This window comes from Dipodomys ordii, unplaced genomic scaffold, assembly GCF_000151885.1.
Source record: "Dipodomys ordii isolate 6190 unplaced genomic scaffold, Dord_2.0 Scaffold43, whole genome shotgun sequence".
NCBI lineage: Eukaryota > Metazoa > Chordata > Mammalia > Rodentia > Heteromyidae > Dipodomys > Dipodomys ordii.
Window position 1 is genome coordinate 9,051,494 of NW_012267259.1, and position 10,100 is coordinate 9,061,593.

At 42.1% G+C, this 10,100-nt stretch overlaps 1 protein-coding gene across 3 annotated transcripts in view; it reads right to left on the minus strand.

The window, feature by feature from the left end:
- Positions 1–8,219, minus strand: part of Lman1 (lectin, mannose-binding, 1) — a 21,184-nt gene extending 12,965 nt beyond the window's left edge. For all 3 annotated transcript variants that reach the window (XM_013019003.1, XM_013019004.1, XM_013019002.1), the window contains exons 1-6: positions 7,969–8,219; positions 4,147–4,301; positions 3,921–4,028; positions 2,913–2,974; positions 1,847–1,946; positions 583–706 (exon numbers count right to left, since the gene is read on the minus strand). In XM_013019003.1, the coding sequence (XP_012874457.1) occupies positions 583–706; positions 1,847–1,946; positions 2,913–2,974; positions 3,921–4,028; positions 4,147–4,301; positions 7,969–8,206 (787 nt within the window). In that variant the 5' untranslated portion in view covers positions 8,207–8,219. The remainder of the gene's footprint in view (positions 1–582; positions 707–1,846; positions 1,947–2,912; positions 2,975–3,920; positions 4,029–4,146; positions 4,302–7,968) is intronic.
- Between the last annotated feature and the right edge of the window lie 1,881 nt (positions 8,220–10,100).

Sequence of the window (10,100 nt, forward strand, 5' to 3'; positions counted from 1 at the left end):
CGATTCCTCAGCACCACATAAGCAAAAAGAAAAAAGCCAGAAGTGGTGCTGTGGCTCAAGTGGTAGAGCGCTAGCCTTGAGCTGAAGAGCTGAGGGGCAGCGCCCAGGCCCAGAGTTCAGGCACCTCGACTGGACCCCTCCAAAAAAACACAAAAAAACGACATTGCACCATATAAACACAAAATTGTATTAGTATGGAATAACTTCAATTATCACATATCTTTGTTTAAAGTCTGGCCCCCAAAAAACCATCTCCTAAGGTTGCCAAATTCATTTATATGTGATGTGTCAACCCACAGTCCTCAAGTGACAATTAATCTCTTAAAGCCTCTATATTAAACATGGTTCTTTTACTGATTCTATAATCTGTGTATTTGTATGTGCTTGAGGCAATCGTACACCTATAGAACAACACAGGTTAAAAAAAAACAAAAAAATAACAGTCCCAATAGAGTAAAAGAATGGCATAGCACACTAAGGGGCCAAATAATCTACACAGTTCTACATAAACAAGTATATATGTCCTTAAACTGTACAACAAGAAGCAATCTATACATTTTCAATATAAGACAGCAAACTTGCCTGCAAGACCTCCTGTGGCAGCAGATATTCCAAAATGCCCTTGTGGGGGGATAACCATATTTTCCACTTTGGCGCAAAACTCATAATCATTTTTGTCTGGTGTAAAGCCATTATTAATCATTACCTAAAAAGAAAAATTATAGCCACAGCTGTGTGACATTATGGAGTGAATTGATCAACTTTATTAGCAATAATATTCAATCTTCCCTTCATTATTATAAAGGGTAACTTAATATTTCTCATGTGGCATCATTGTATAAGATAATGCAGCTGGGTTCAACTCACAATTAGTTGGTTAGTTACTTGGTTTGGCACTGTTCAAGTACTTAAACTCTCCCACATTCAATTTCCAGTGTTGTAGTCACTGGGAGTTAACTGTGCATAGAGTACAGAGCACAAGTGTGATACTTTAAGGGTCAGGAGTCTAAATCATCTTTCACACATACCATTTTAACAATGTTGGGCCCTATGTTATTATTCAAAAGTGTTAATTGTATCATTTCACTTCTTGCTTAAAACTCTGAACTGTCTTAAAAGTTCCTTTTAGGATAAACTTTAGTACACTCCACTCAAGGTCTGTTACTCTCAACCTTTCAGTGTCATCTCCTCTAGATCTCTTGTCTTGGAGCCATATTTTCTTCCCTCAAATATTTCAACCCCTCTCAAGGCCCTGTGACTGCTTTCTGTGGCTAGAAAACACACACACACACACACACACACACACCTGCTCTTGCTTTCAGGCCCTGTGACTGCTTTTTGTGGCTAGAAAACACACACACACACCTGCTCTTGCTTTCAGGCCCTGTGACTGCTTTCTGTGGCTAGAACACACACACACACACACACACACACACACACACACACACACACACACACACACACACACACACCTGCTCTTGCTTTCAGACCTTCCTTGTAATCCCACAGAATTACAAGATTCTAACCACAGGATTCCTTGATGGTACTTGTGTCTTTGTCACACAGAACAGAAATGGTATGTATGTTTTGTCCACTACTCAGTGTGTTCTTTGAAGGCAATGACCTTTGTCTGACTCATCTGCACATCCTCAAGTCTTGGATATGTATGTCACATATGCCAAACAGCAGGATGGTTAAATACCTAAGGAAATGAACAAAGGAAACCTGCTGGCAAAGTTTTATGAGATGCTCAGGTTTGCCAGTTCTGAAGCCACGTGCTTTTAACTTCAAGAACTCAAAAGGAAAAGTCCTACCAGAAAGCTGTGATTTGTTTATTATCACTTACTGTCAATGCTTTCTGGTAATAGATAATCTTGGCCCGGACAGGATAGGGTTTGTTACGGAAGTCCCTCTGGCAACTTGCTAAAGCTTGACTGGCGCCATCACTACAGCACAGAACAAAGGAAAACAAAAAGAAACAGACTTAGGAAGTGTTTCAACATCTAAAATTCTAAAAGATTAAATAATAGCAAGGTATGACTGAGTCTTAGGATACTTCAAGCTGTTTATTCTTAAGACACAAAGATGGCAGGCAAGTGTTTCCTGTGAGAACACTGGGTACACAGATGCTAATGTCACCATGGCTTGATAAGAAGGGGAATGACTTCCTGTGCTAAGGGAGACAAGCACAGAGGTCCTCTTATCCTGTGGCAGAAGCAAATCTCTCATGAGGCTTTTAGCTGCAGATCTACAGGCTTCCTTCTAAATCCACTGAACAGAGTGAGGACAGAAGGCCCAGGCACTTCTAACAGCTGCACAGGGATGGGTGATGAACTACCTGAACTGGCTGAAAACCACCAAGATGGGAAACAGTAAACTGGAGCAGACAAGTTAGTTTCCTTACAGCTTACTGACTGGCTAAAAAGTAATTATTCCATAACTATATGAAAATTTTAAAAAATGTACAGACCTAATTTATATACATTATAAATACACTAAATACTCAGAAGCTTTGCCATCCATTTACAGTTTTTACATAAAGCAGTATTCAGATTACATAAGTGACATACATTGTGTACTCATTAGTTTGGTCAAGGCTAAACTTCATTTTTAAAGACCTCTTTAAATAACAATTAAAAGTGGCTAGTAGCATCACTAAGAGCCAGCAACATCTGATAAGCTTTAAAATTAAATGAAAACATACTTGGTTTGAAATCTGAGATTTTTTTTCCATAGAAAGAACTTTAAGATAGAAACAAACTGTGACCTTCTCACTGAATTACAAAATGATAACAAAAAATCTCAGTTCATATGGTTCAGATTTAGTTTGGTGTTCAAATCTGAATATATTTCATGAGGTTTCCAATGAGAAGCAGAAATGGAAATGATGTAAAAAAAAATCACACACTTACTTTTGATGGTCATAATGGATCTGTCCATTATTGCCTACGATTACTATAGCAGGATTATTTTTCTAAAAAAACAAAACAAAACAAAAAAAGAAAACATTTAAAGTCCTGAACTTAAAAAAAAATTTCCAGATCCTTCTTGATATGTCTCTTACATAGATGAGACTGTAGGATTCAATATTTAAAAATATGATGGTCTTGGCATTTATGGAGTTGCAAAAGATCTTTAACTTGCTAATAGTGATGTTTAAAAACACCAATGGAGAACAAGCAGCTGCGAAACCACCAGTTAATGCTTCCAATATATAAGCTCATTTGTTCTTAAATATTTTAGGAGAAATCATAAAAACTGACCTAAGCTGGGTGCTGCTGATGGCTCATATCTGTAATCCTAACTACTGAGCTGGCTGAGTTTTGAGATTCAAAGCCAGCCAGTGCAGGACATTAAGACACTTATCTCCAACTGACCAGCAAAAATCTAAGAGTGGGCTGTGGTTTCAGTGGTAGAATATCAGCCTTGAAAAAGCTAAGGGACAGAATCCAGGCCCTGAGTTCAAGTCCCAGTACTGGCACAAAAAAGAAAAACAAAAAATTGACCTGATCAAATAAATGGTTAACATAAACATAGCAAATGTATGAATACATGAGTCAGCCAGAGATAGTAATACATAGGAATACTGTTACGAAAGCAAACTACTATGGTCTCTATACACTGCTGCTTTCGCTGCCCACATCTAAAGACTGACTCATGTTTACTTATCATAATTACTAAGTACAAGCTGGATGGGGAGAGTCATTGCAAAGTTCTGACTTGGGTCTCCATTATAACTTTAAGTTGGTGTATGAAAAATTTGTCTCCATAGTTCTTAGTTGCTGAATTCTCTGCTACATGGAGATTGTCACCTGAGGAGTTCTCTACTGCCAAACACATCAGTGACAGGTAAGATATGCTTCTCACAGCCTAGCCTGGCTAGGAAAAAAAGTGGGGAGCAATTCTGACAACAAATATACCTTTCCATCATTGTCAAAAGAATCAAAAAATATTCCAACACCATTCCACATATCAGCTGATCCAAAGACGGGGCCCTCCAAACCTTGATTTTCTGTATACCAAATTGCCTGAAAATACAAACAAGGAAGTTAGAAGCTAGTGGTATGTACTATAATCATACTGCTGTACATTATGCTAGGGCAAATGCATGTATCTGTATCTTCTCAAAAACAGAAATGCACATACTAGGCCATCAGCTCCAATCCGACCTCTTCCAGTTACTCGAAATGTCACCTCGACTTCCCAGTTCTCGAAGGCTGCTTTTGTCTTTGTCCACACTGATCCTCTTTGGCTTTTTAATGATGGTGCTATTCGAATTTGATCTGAACTTGGAATAGCATCTACAGCAGAAAGCAGAGAAGAAAAATTTTGCGTTATAATTAGGTAAAATTCAAACATCAGTACTGAACCACTACATATAACCATAAAGATCAAATTGTAACCTATAGAACAATTTTGTTATCAAATAATTTCAGGTTGAAAGTTACAACTTTGAAATTTGAGAGCTAACATCTCTTATTTATCTTTTTTTTTCTTGTAAGTGCTGGAGATTGAACCCAGGGCCTTGCAAGTGCATAAAGTAGGCGAGCACTATACACCACTTGAACAATGTCCTCAGCCTCCTTATTTTTATACAAAGAGTATCTCCACAAGAATAAAAAATATAAAGACCACACCGAATGGAGGAAATGACTTACAAGGTAAATTTGTCTATTTAATCTTCAGACTTTTATAAAAATCTAAAAAATATATGAATCGTATAAAAAGCCTGCAATGTATTGTGTCAATTTAGAAACCTTAAAAAACTCAAACACTGTGAACACTTACCACTAGGAATCAAGACACTTGTTCCTAGTCTGAGTTCAACTGTGATTTTGAACAATAATCTTTCTATTCTCCCAGATCGATCCTATGTTCATGTGTAAAATGAAGGGCTAGGATTGATTAGCCCCATAAATATCCCAAAAGTTACATGCAAAATATTCAGCATATACGCAGAATATTTTTTTTCTAGGGAGAGAGGCAAATGAATTTTTTTGAGGTATTAGGGTTTATACTCAGGGCCTCCAAGCACCCTATCACTTGAGCTATGCTCCCAGTCCTTCCATTTCAATTCAAGGTAAACTGTCTAAAAGAATTCTCAGAGAAAATTGTGGTTCCCACCGGTGATTTGTACTTTCAGCTAGGTTCAAGTCCTAATTCTATCAGTTACCAATTGTTAGTTTTAATCAAGTTATTCCACCTCCCTACCAACTTCATGGATATGTAAGTGCTTATGCAAATGTGTATACAGACAGGCCTTGGGGATATCAGTTCAGCTTGAAAACACCAGAATAAAGCAAGTCACAGATTTTTGTGGCTTTTCGGCGTTTATTAAAGTTATATAGTATGCCTGAGTCTATTAAATGTACAAGATCATTATGTCTAAACTCTACATGTGCTTTAAGTAATTTACTTCTGAAAAGATTAGATCATCAGCTGTTGGAAAATATCAACAAACTTCAACTTGTGAATAAAAACTCATAACGTGAAGTATAAGAAACTGATGTATGACAAAACTAGGTATGCTTATAAAAATGTTTCATTCCTATTATTAGGCTTGAGCCTAAAGTTTTTGAACAATGCTAACATTTCCTCCCAAATAGTAACCATTCTGACATTTATGCTGGGAAATAAAAGAATTACAAATCACTTTACAGGTAAGAAACATTCATAAGAAGAAAAGCTGAGACATTTCTAGTGTGTGATCATTCACCATCTGCTACTAACACTTCCAAGCACTAAAAAGCCTGAGAAAGGACAACATGGAAAAAATACTGACAATCAGAAGGCCTAGGTTTGAGTTCAGCTGTCCTGACACTTGCCAGTTACATAACCTTTTCTAAGAACATTTCCAAACAGCAACTGTTCTGTATAAATTACAGACAATACCTGCTCTGCCTGCTAAGGATCAACTCAGAGTATGAAGGTGAAAGAGCTTTCAGAGCTATAGTTAGAAAATGCTATCTTTTCTTTTTAATGCCCTTTTGGACCTACAGATGCAGAATGACAGTGCAAAAGGACAAAGCTAAGAAAGAAACAACACCAGTTTATCTTGAACTTGAAGTCATAAAAGGCTGTGATTAAACCAGATTTAATTTCTCTATTTTTTGTTTTGAATGGATCAGAGAATAAATGAAGAGTGGATATGAACAATGGCATTAAGCGAAGAGACTAAAAATTACAGTAACAAGAAAGCAAGATACATATCTGTATCTATTTCTAACATAGATTTCTAAAGATATAAATAGATAGGTATCAGTAATTCCCAGAGTCTGCAGTACATACATAAGGCATGGCTAAAAATACATATCTCTATTTGAAATGCAGTCTAAGCATACAACTTAAATCCCACAGGTAATTATACTGGCATTTTGGCAACACACTAATTGGTTATGGGTCGTAAATTTGAGATTGCTGTCTTTAATTTCCTGATGTGTACATGTGAGAGATAGAAGCAAGTAGGCAATGGAGTGGTACAAAACAAAAAGTGTGAATAAATCTACCACTAATACAAGTCAGCATCCTTCCAAAAAGCAAAATAAAAACCACAAAAAATTCAAGCACTTGTGTTTGGTATCATGTGTATCATCTCTATGTACATTAAGAACAATGTTATCTTGATTGAAAAATACACCCAGCAGGCTTATAGTGACTGCCAAATAACAACATAATTACACTGTGCTTCAACAACTTAATGACTTGGTCATTAAATAAAATTGAAATTTAACCTTATAATTACACATTAATTCGAGGGAAATGGCCTTTTTCTTTAAAGTATGCTTCCTATGGTTCCAAGCTTTTGGTAATCTAAAATAATGTATACAAGGCCTCATATACATGGTTGCTTAATCACACAGAAAAGCATTTGCTACTTGTTGCACAGGTTGCATCGGATGGTCCCTGAACAGAGATTATTACACGCCAAGCGCTAAGGCAGATGGCTCAGTCAGCAGCTGGCACATCAGCACATAAAACTGCAGGTAGGTTTGTTTCTTTTCCAAACATGAATGCTCTAGCGGGACTTTGATTTATGAGTACCAAATACAGAGAAAATAAAACTTGAGGCAGTAATTATTTCCATTTCTCCTGTTCCTTTTTTTTCCCCCTTGAAATGAGAAGCTATGCCACTGTCTCAAGTTCAGAAACCATGCCAAAGAGGGTATCCTGCTACCAAACAAAAGCGAGACTGCCTGCAGAGTGCCTGGCGTGGAGACCCGAGATTATTCCCAGTCTCCCAGAAGCAGCTTTAAGGTGAAGGACGACGAGTCCGAGCTGTCTAGAGCTTTCTAGGAGGGTGGGACACAGCCTGACACCAGGGAAAAGACGGGCAGGGGAGAGGGGGCTGCCAGGGCGGCTTCAGGTGAGGAAGGCGGGTGAGGGGGGGGCACGTGTCCCTCGGAGACGTGGCGTCCGGGTGAAACGCGACACCTGGGAGCCGGCTGGGGTGGGGGTGTACGGACAGAACACTACACCGCCAGAACCAAGAGACCGAGGAAGGCCAGCGGGAGTGGACGGAGCACGGGGAAGACTCTCTGGACAACTGGCGGGCCGGAGAGGGACCCGTGCCCCGAGGGTGCCCACCGCGGCTCAGGGGAACCCCGGCCCCTCCGGAGGCCGCCCCCCCCCGTCCCCGGAACTCGCACTCCGAGGCCCCCGATCCCCCCGGCACTCCCGCCCGGGTCCCTCAGCCCCCAGCCCCGGAACCCTCACCCTCGCCCGGGACCCCCGACCCCCAGCCCCGGAACCCTCGCCCGGGCCTCCAGCCCCGGAACCCTCTCCAGGGACCCCCAGCCCCGGAACCCTCGCCCGGTCCCCCCGGCCCCCAGCCCCGGAACCCTCTCCAGGGACCCCCGGCCCCCGGCCCCGGCACTCCCGCCCGGGTACCCCCGGCCCCGGCACTCCCGCCCGGGACCCCCGGCCCCGGCACTCCCGCCCGGGTCCCCCCGGCCCCCGGGCCCGGCTTACTCCCCGCGTGGGCCCAGAAGGGGACGGTCCCGTCACTCTGCACCAGGTGCGGCCCCTTGAAGCTGTATTTGTACTCGAAACGACGGTGTGGCAGCTCGGCCGGCGTGCCCGCGGCGCCGGCGGCCATGGCGTCGCCTCCCAGGCCATCGCCCCCGACGAGACGACTGAGAGACAGCAGCAGGGCATAGAAAAACGGTCGCGATCTGGCCTGGGGACGCTTTCGCCTGGATCCCGCCATCTTGGATTCTAGGACGCAGAGGCCGGCGGGAGAGGGAGGGGCGCGCGAGGCTGCGGATGGCCAACAGGGCGCTCGTTGATTGGTCGAGCCCGAGGGACCCCTGAGGGCAAGGGGTGAGTCCCGCCCCCGGGTCCTGGATCCCGTCAGCCCTCTGGCTCCCAGCATGGGTGGGCGTGGTCCGCGTGGGGCGTGGCCATGGGGCGGGGCGTGGTTGTGGGCGGGGCGATTTGTCTCGAGCCTGGGCCCAGTGGGAAGTGTTGGAACCTTTGTACATTCTTTGGGAATGCAGGAGAGGCCACCCTTGTCCTACCTACAGTAGGCTTCCTCCCGCCACCTAAGAGACCTGAGAATCTGACAAGGTAAAATAAGTTCAGGTCGAGTCATCTTTTCACATCTTTTCTCCACCTCATTCCATTCTTCTCCTTAGGCTTGCATTTCTACACAATACCGGTATAAACTCCATTCCTCCTCCTTTCCTGATTAAAAGACGCCCAATTTGTTCAGGATGCTTTGCATTTCATGAGAGGTAGGTTGAAATGCCACCCACCAAATAGGCAAAACTTCACTTTGCTGATTTGTTTCTCTTCCTGCATGAAATGTGTATGCAATGTCTGACAGTGAAGCAGCCATGGTGCTACCACTAAAAACAATGGTGCACGAAGGGGTCTTAGATGATTTCCTTTAGCTCCTCTAATACCCAGGGCTGCCACTTTCATTTTCTGATAAGACTCACTCTTGTAAGCTTGTTTCCAAGTTCTGTTACCTTCAATTCGGTTGCCATAGCCCCTGACATGTATGGAGAGCTGATCCGCATCAGGCAGTGGTAAACATGAGTGTTTGGAGTGGTAAACCTGCATGGCCTCATTTACAATGAAATGGACCCAATGTCTGAATCTAACATCCACCCTTTTGCGCTTTGCTTCTTTTACAAGAAAACTGCTTTCTCAAAACTTTCCCTAAAACAACATCCTGAACACTTTGAAAGCTTTTCTGTAAGTTGTCACCAGTGATAAATCAGCAATTAAGCACCAAAGCTTTGAAGTTAGCTGGCTGGAGGTGAATCCCAGCTTTCTGAACATGTGTCTTGACATTTAGCCACTCAATAACTCCATTTTCTCATGTGTAGGATGGAAATTAGTTAAAAAAAAAATCTGTCATCCATTTAAGAGAGAATTTAGTGCCTGTGCCTAGTGAGCTCCCACAAAGTATTAGCCACTTCGTGACATTTGCTTACCTTCCCAACAATAATGATGAAAAAGCCATCTCAGCCCCAGAAACTGAACCAGTTCATTGTGGGTGCATTCACCTAACACCCAGCCCCCTTCCCCATACCCATCTCTTCAACTTCAGATAGGAATTCATGCTGAGTGGGGTGAGATTTGGACTGACAGACTTTAGATTAGGATTAACTGCCTAACTCCTCTTAGGTAAGCAGCAGACATTGTGTGAGTAGTCAAAGAGCTATCTCAAAGGTTTGAGAAGATCAGAAATAATAGAATTTATTGATACATTTTCTACTTGTATTATGGGAGTTAGTACTAAGGAATTTGCCACTTACAATAAATTGGGAGATTAATTTCTTCCTATTTACCCCTAAGTCAATGAATTTTATGAAGGTAAGAATTGCTTGGAATGCAGTTTAGGTTAGAGAGTGAAGGGAGAATGATGCTATATTTGTCTTGTATTGGTCTTGGTTATCTGTTGATGTGGAATGTGTCACATGGGAGGTGAAAGGTCCATACACTCTCAAATATTTGTCTTATGAAGCCAGAATGTGCAAACATAATTTCCCCATTCTATATGTCTAGAAAAACTGATTTTTTTTTCTTTTGGTCATGGGGCCTGAACTCTGGGCCTGGGTGCCATCCCTCAGCTCTTCAGCTCAAGGCAAAAA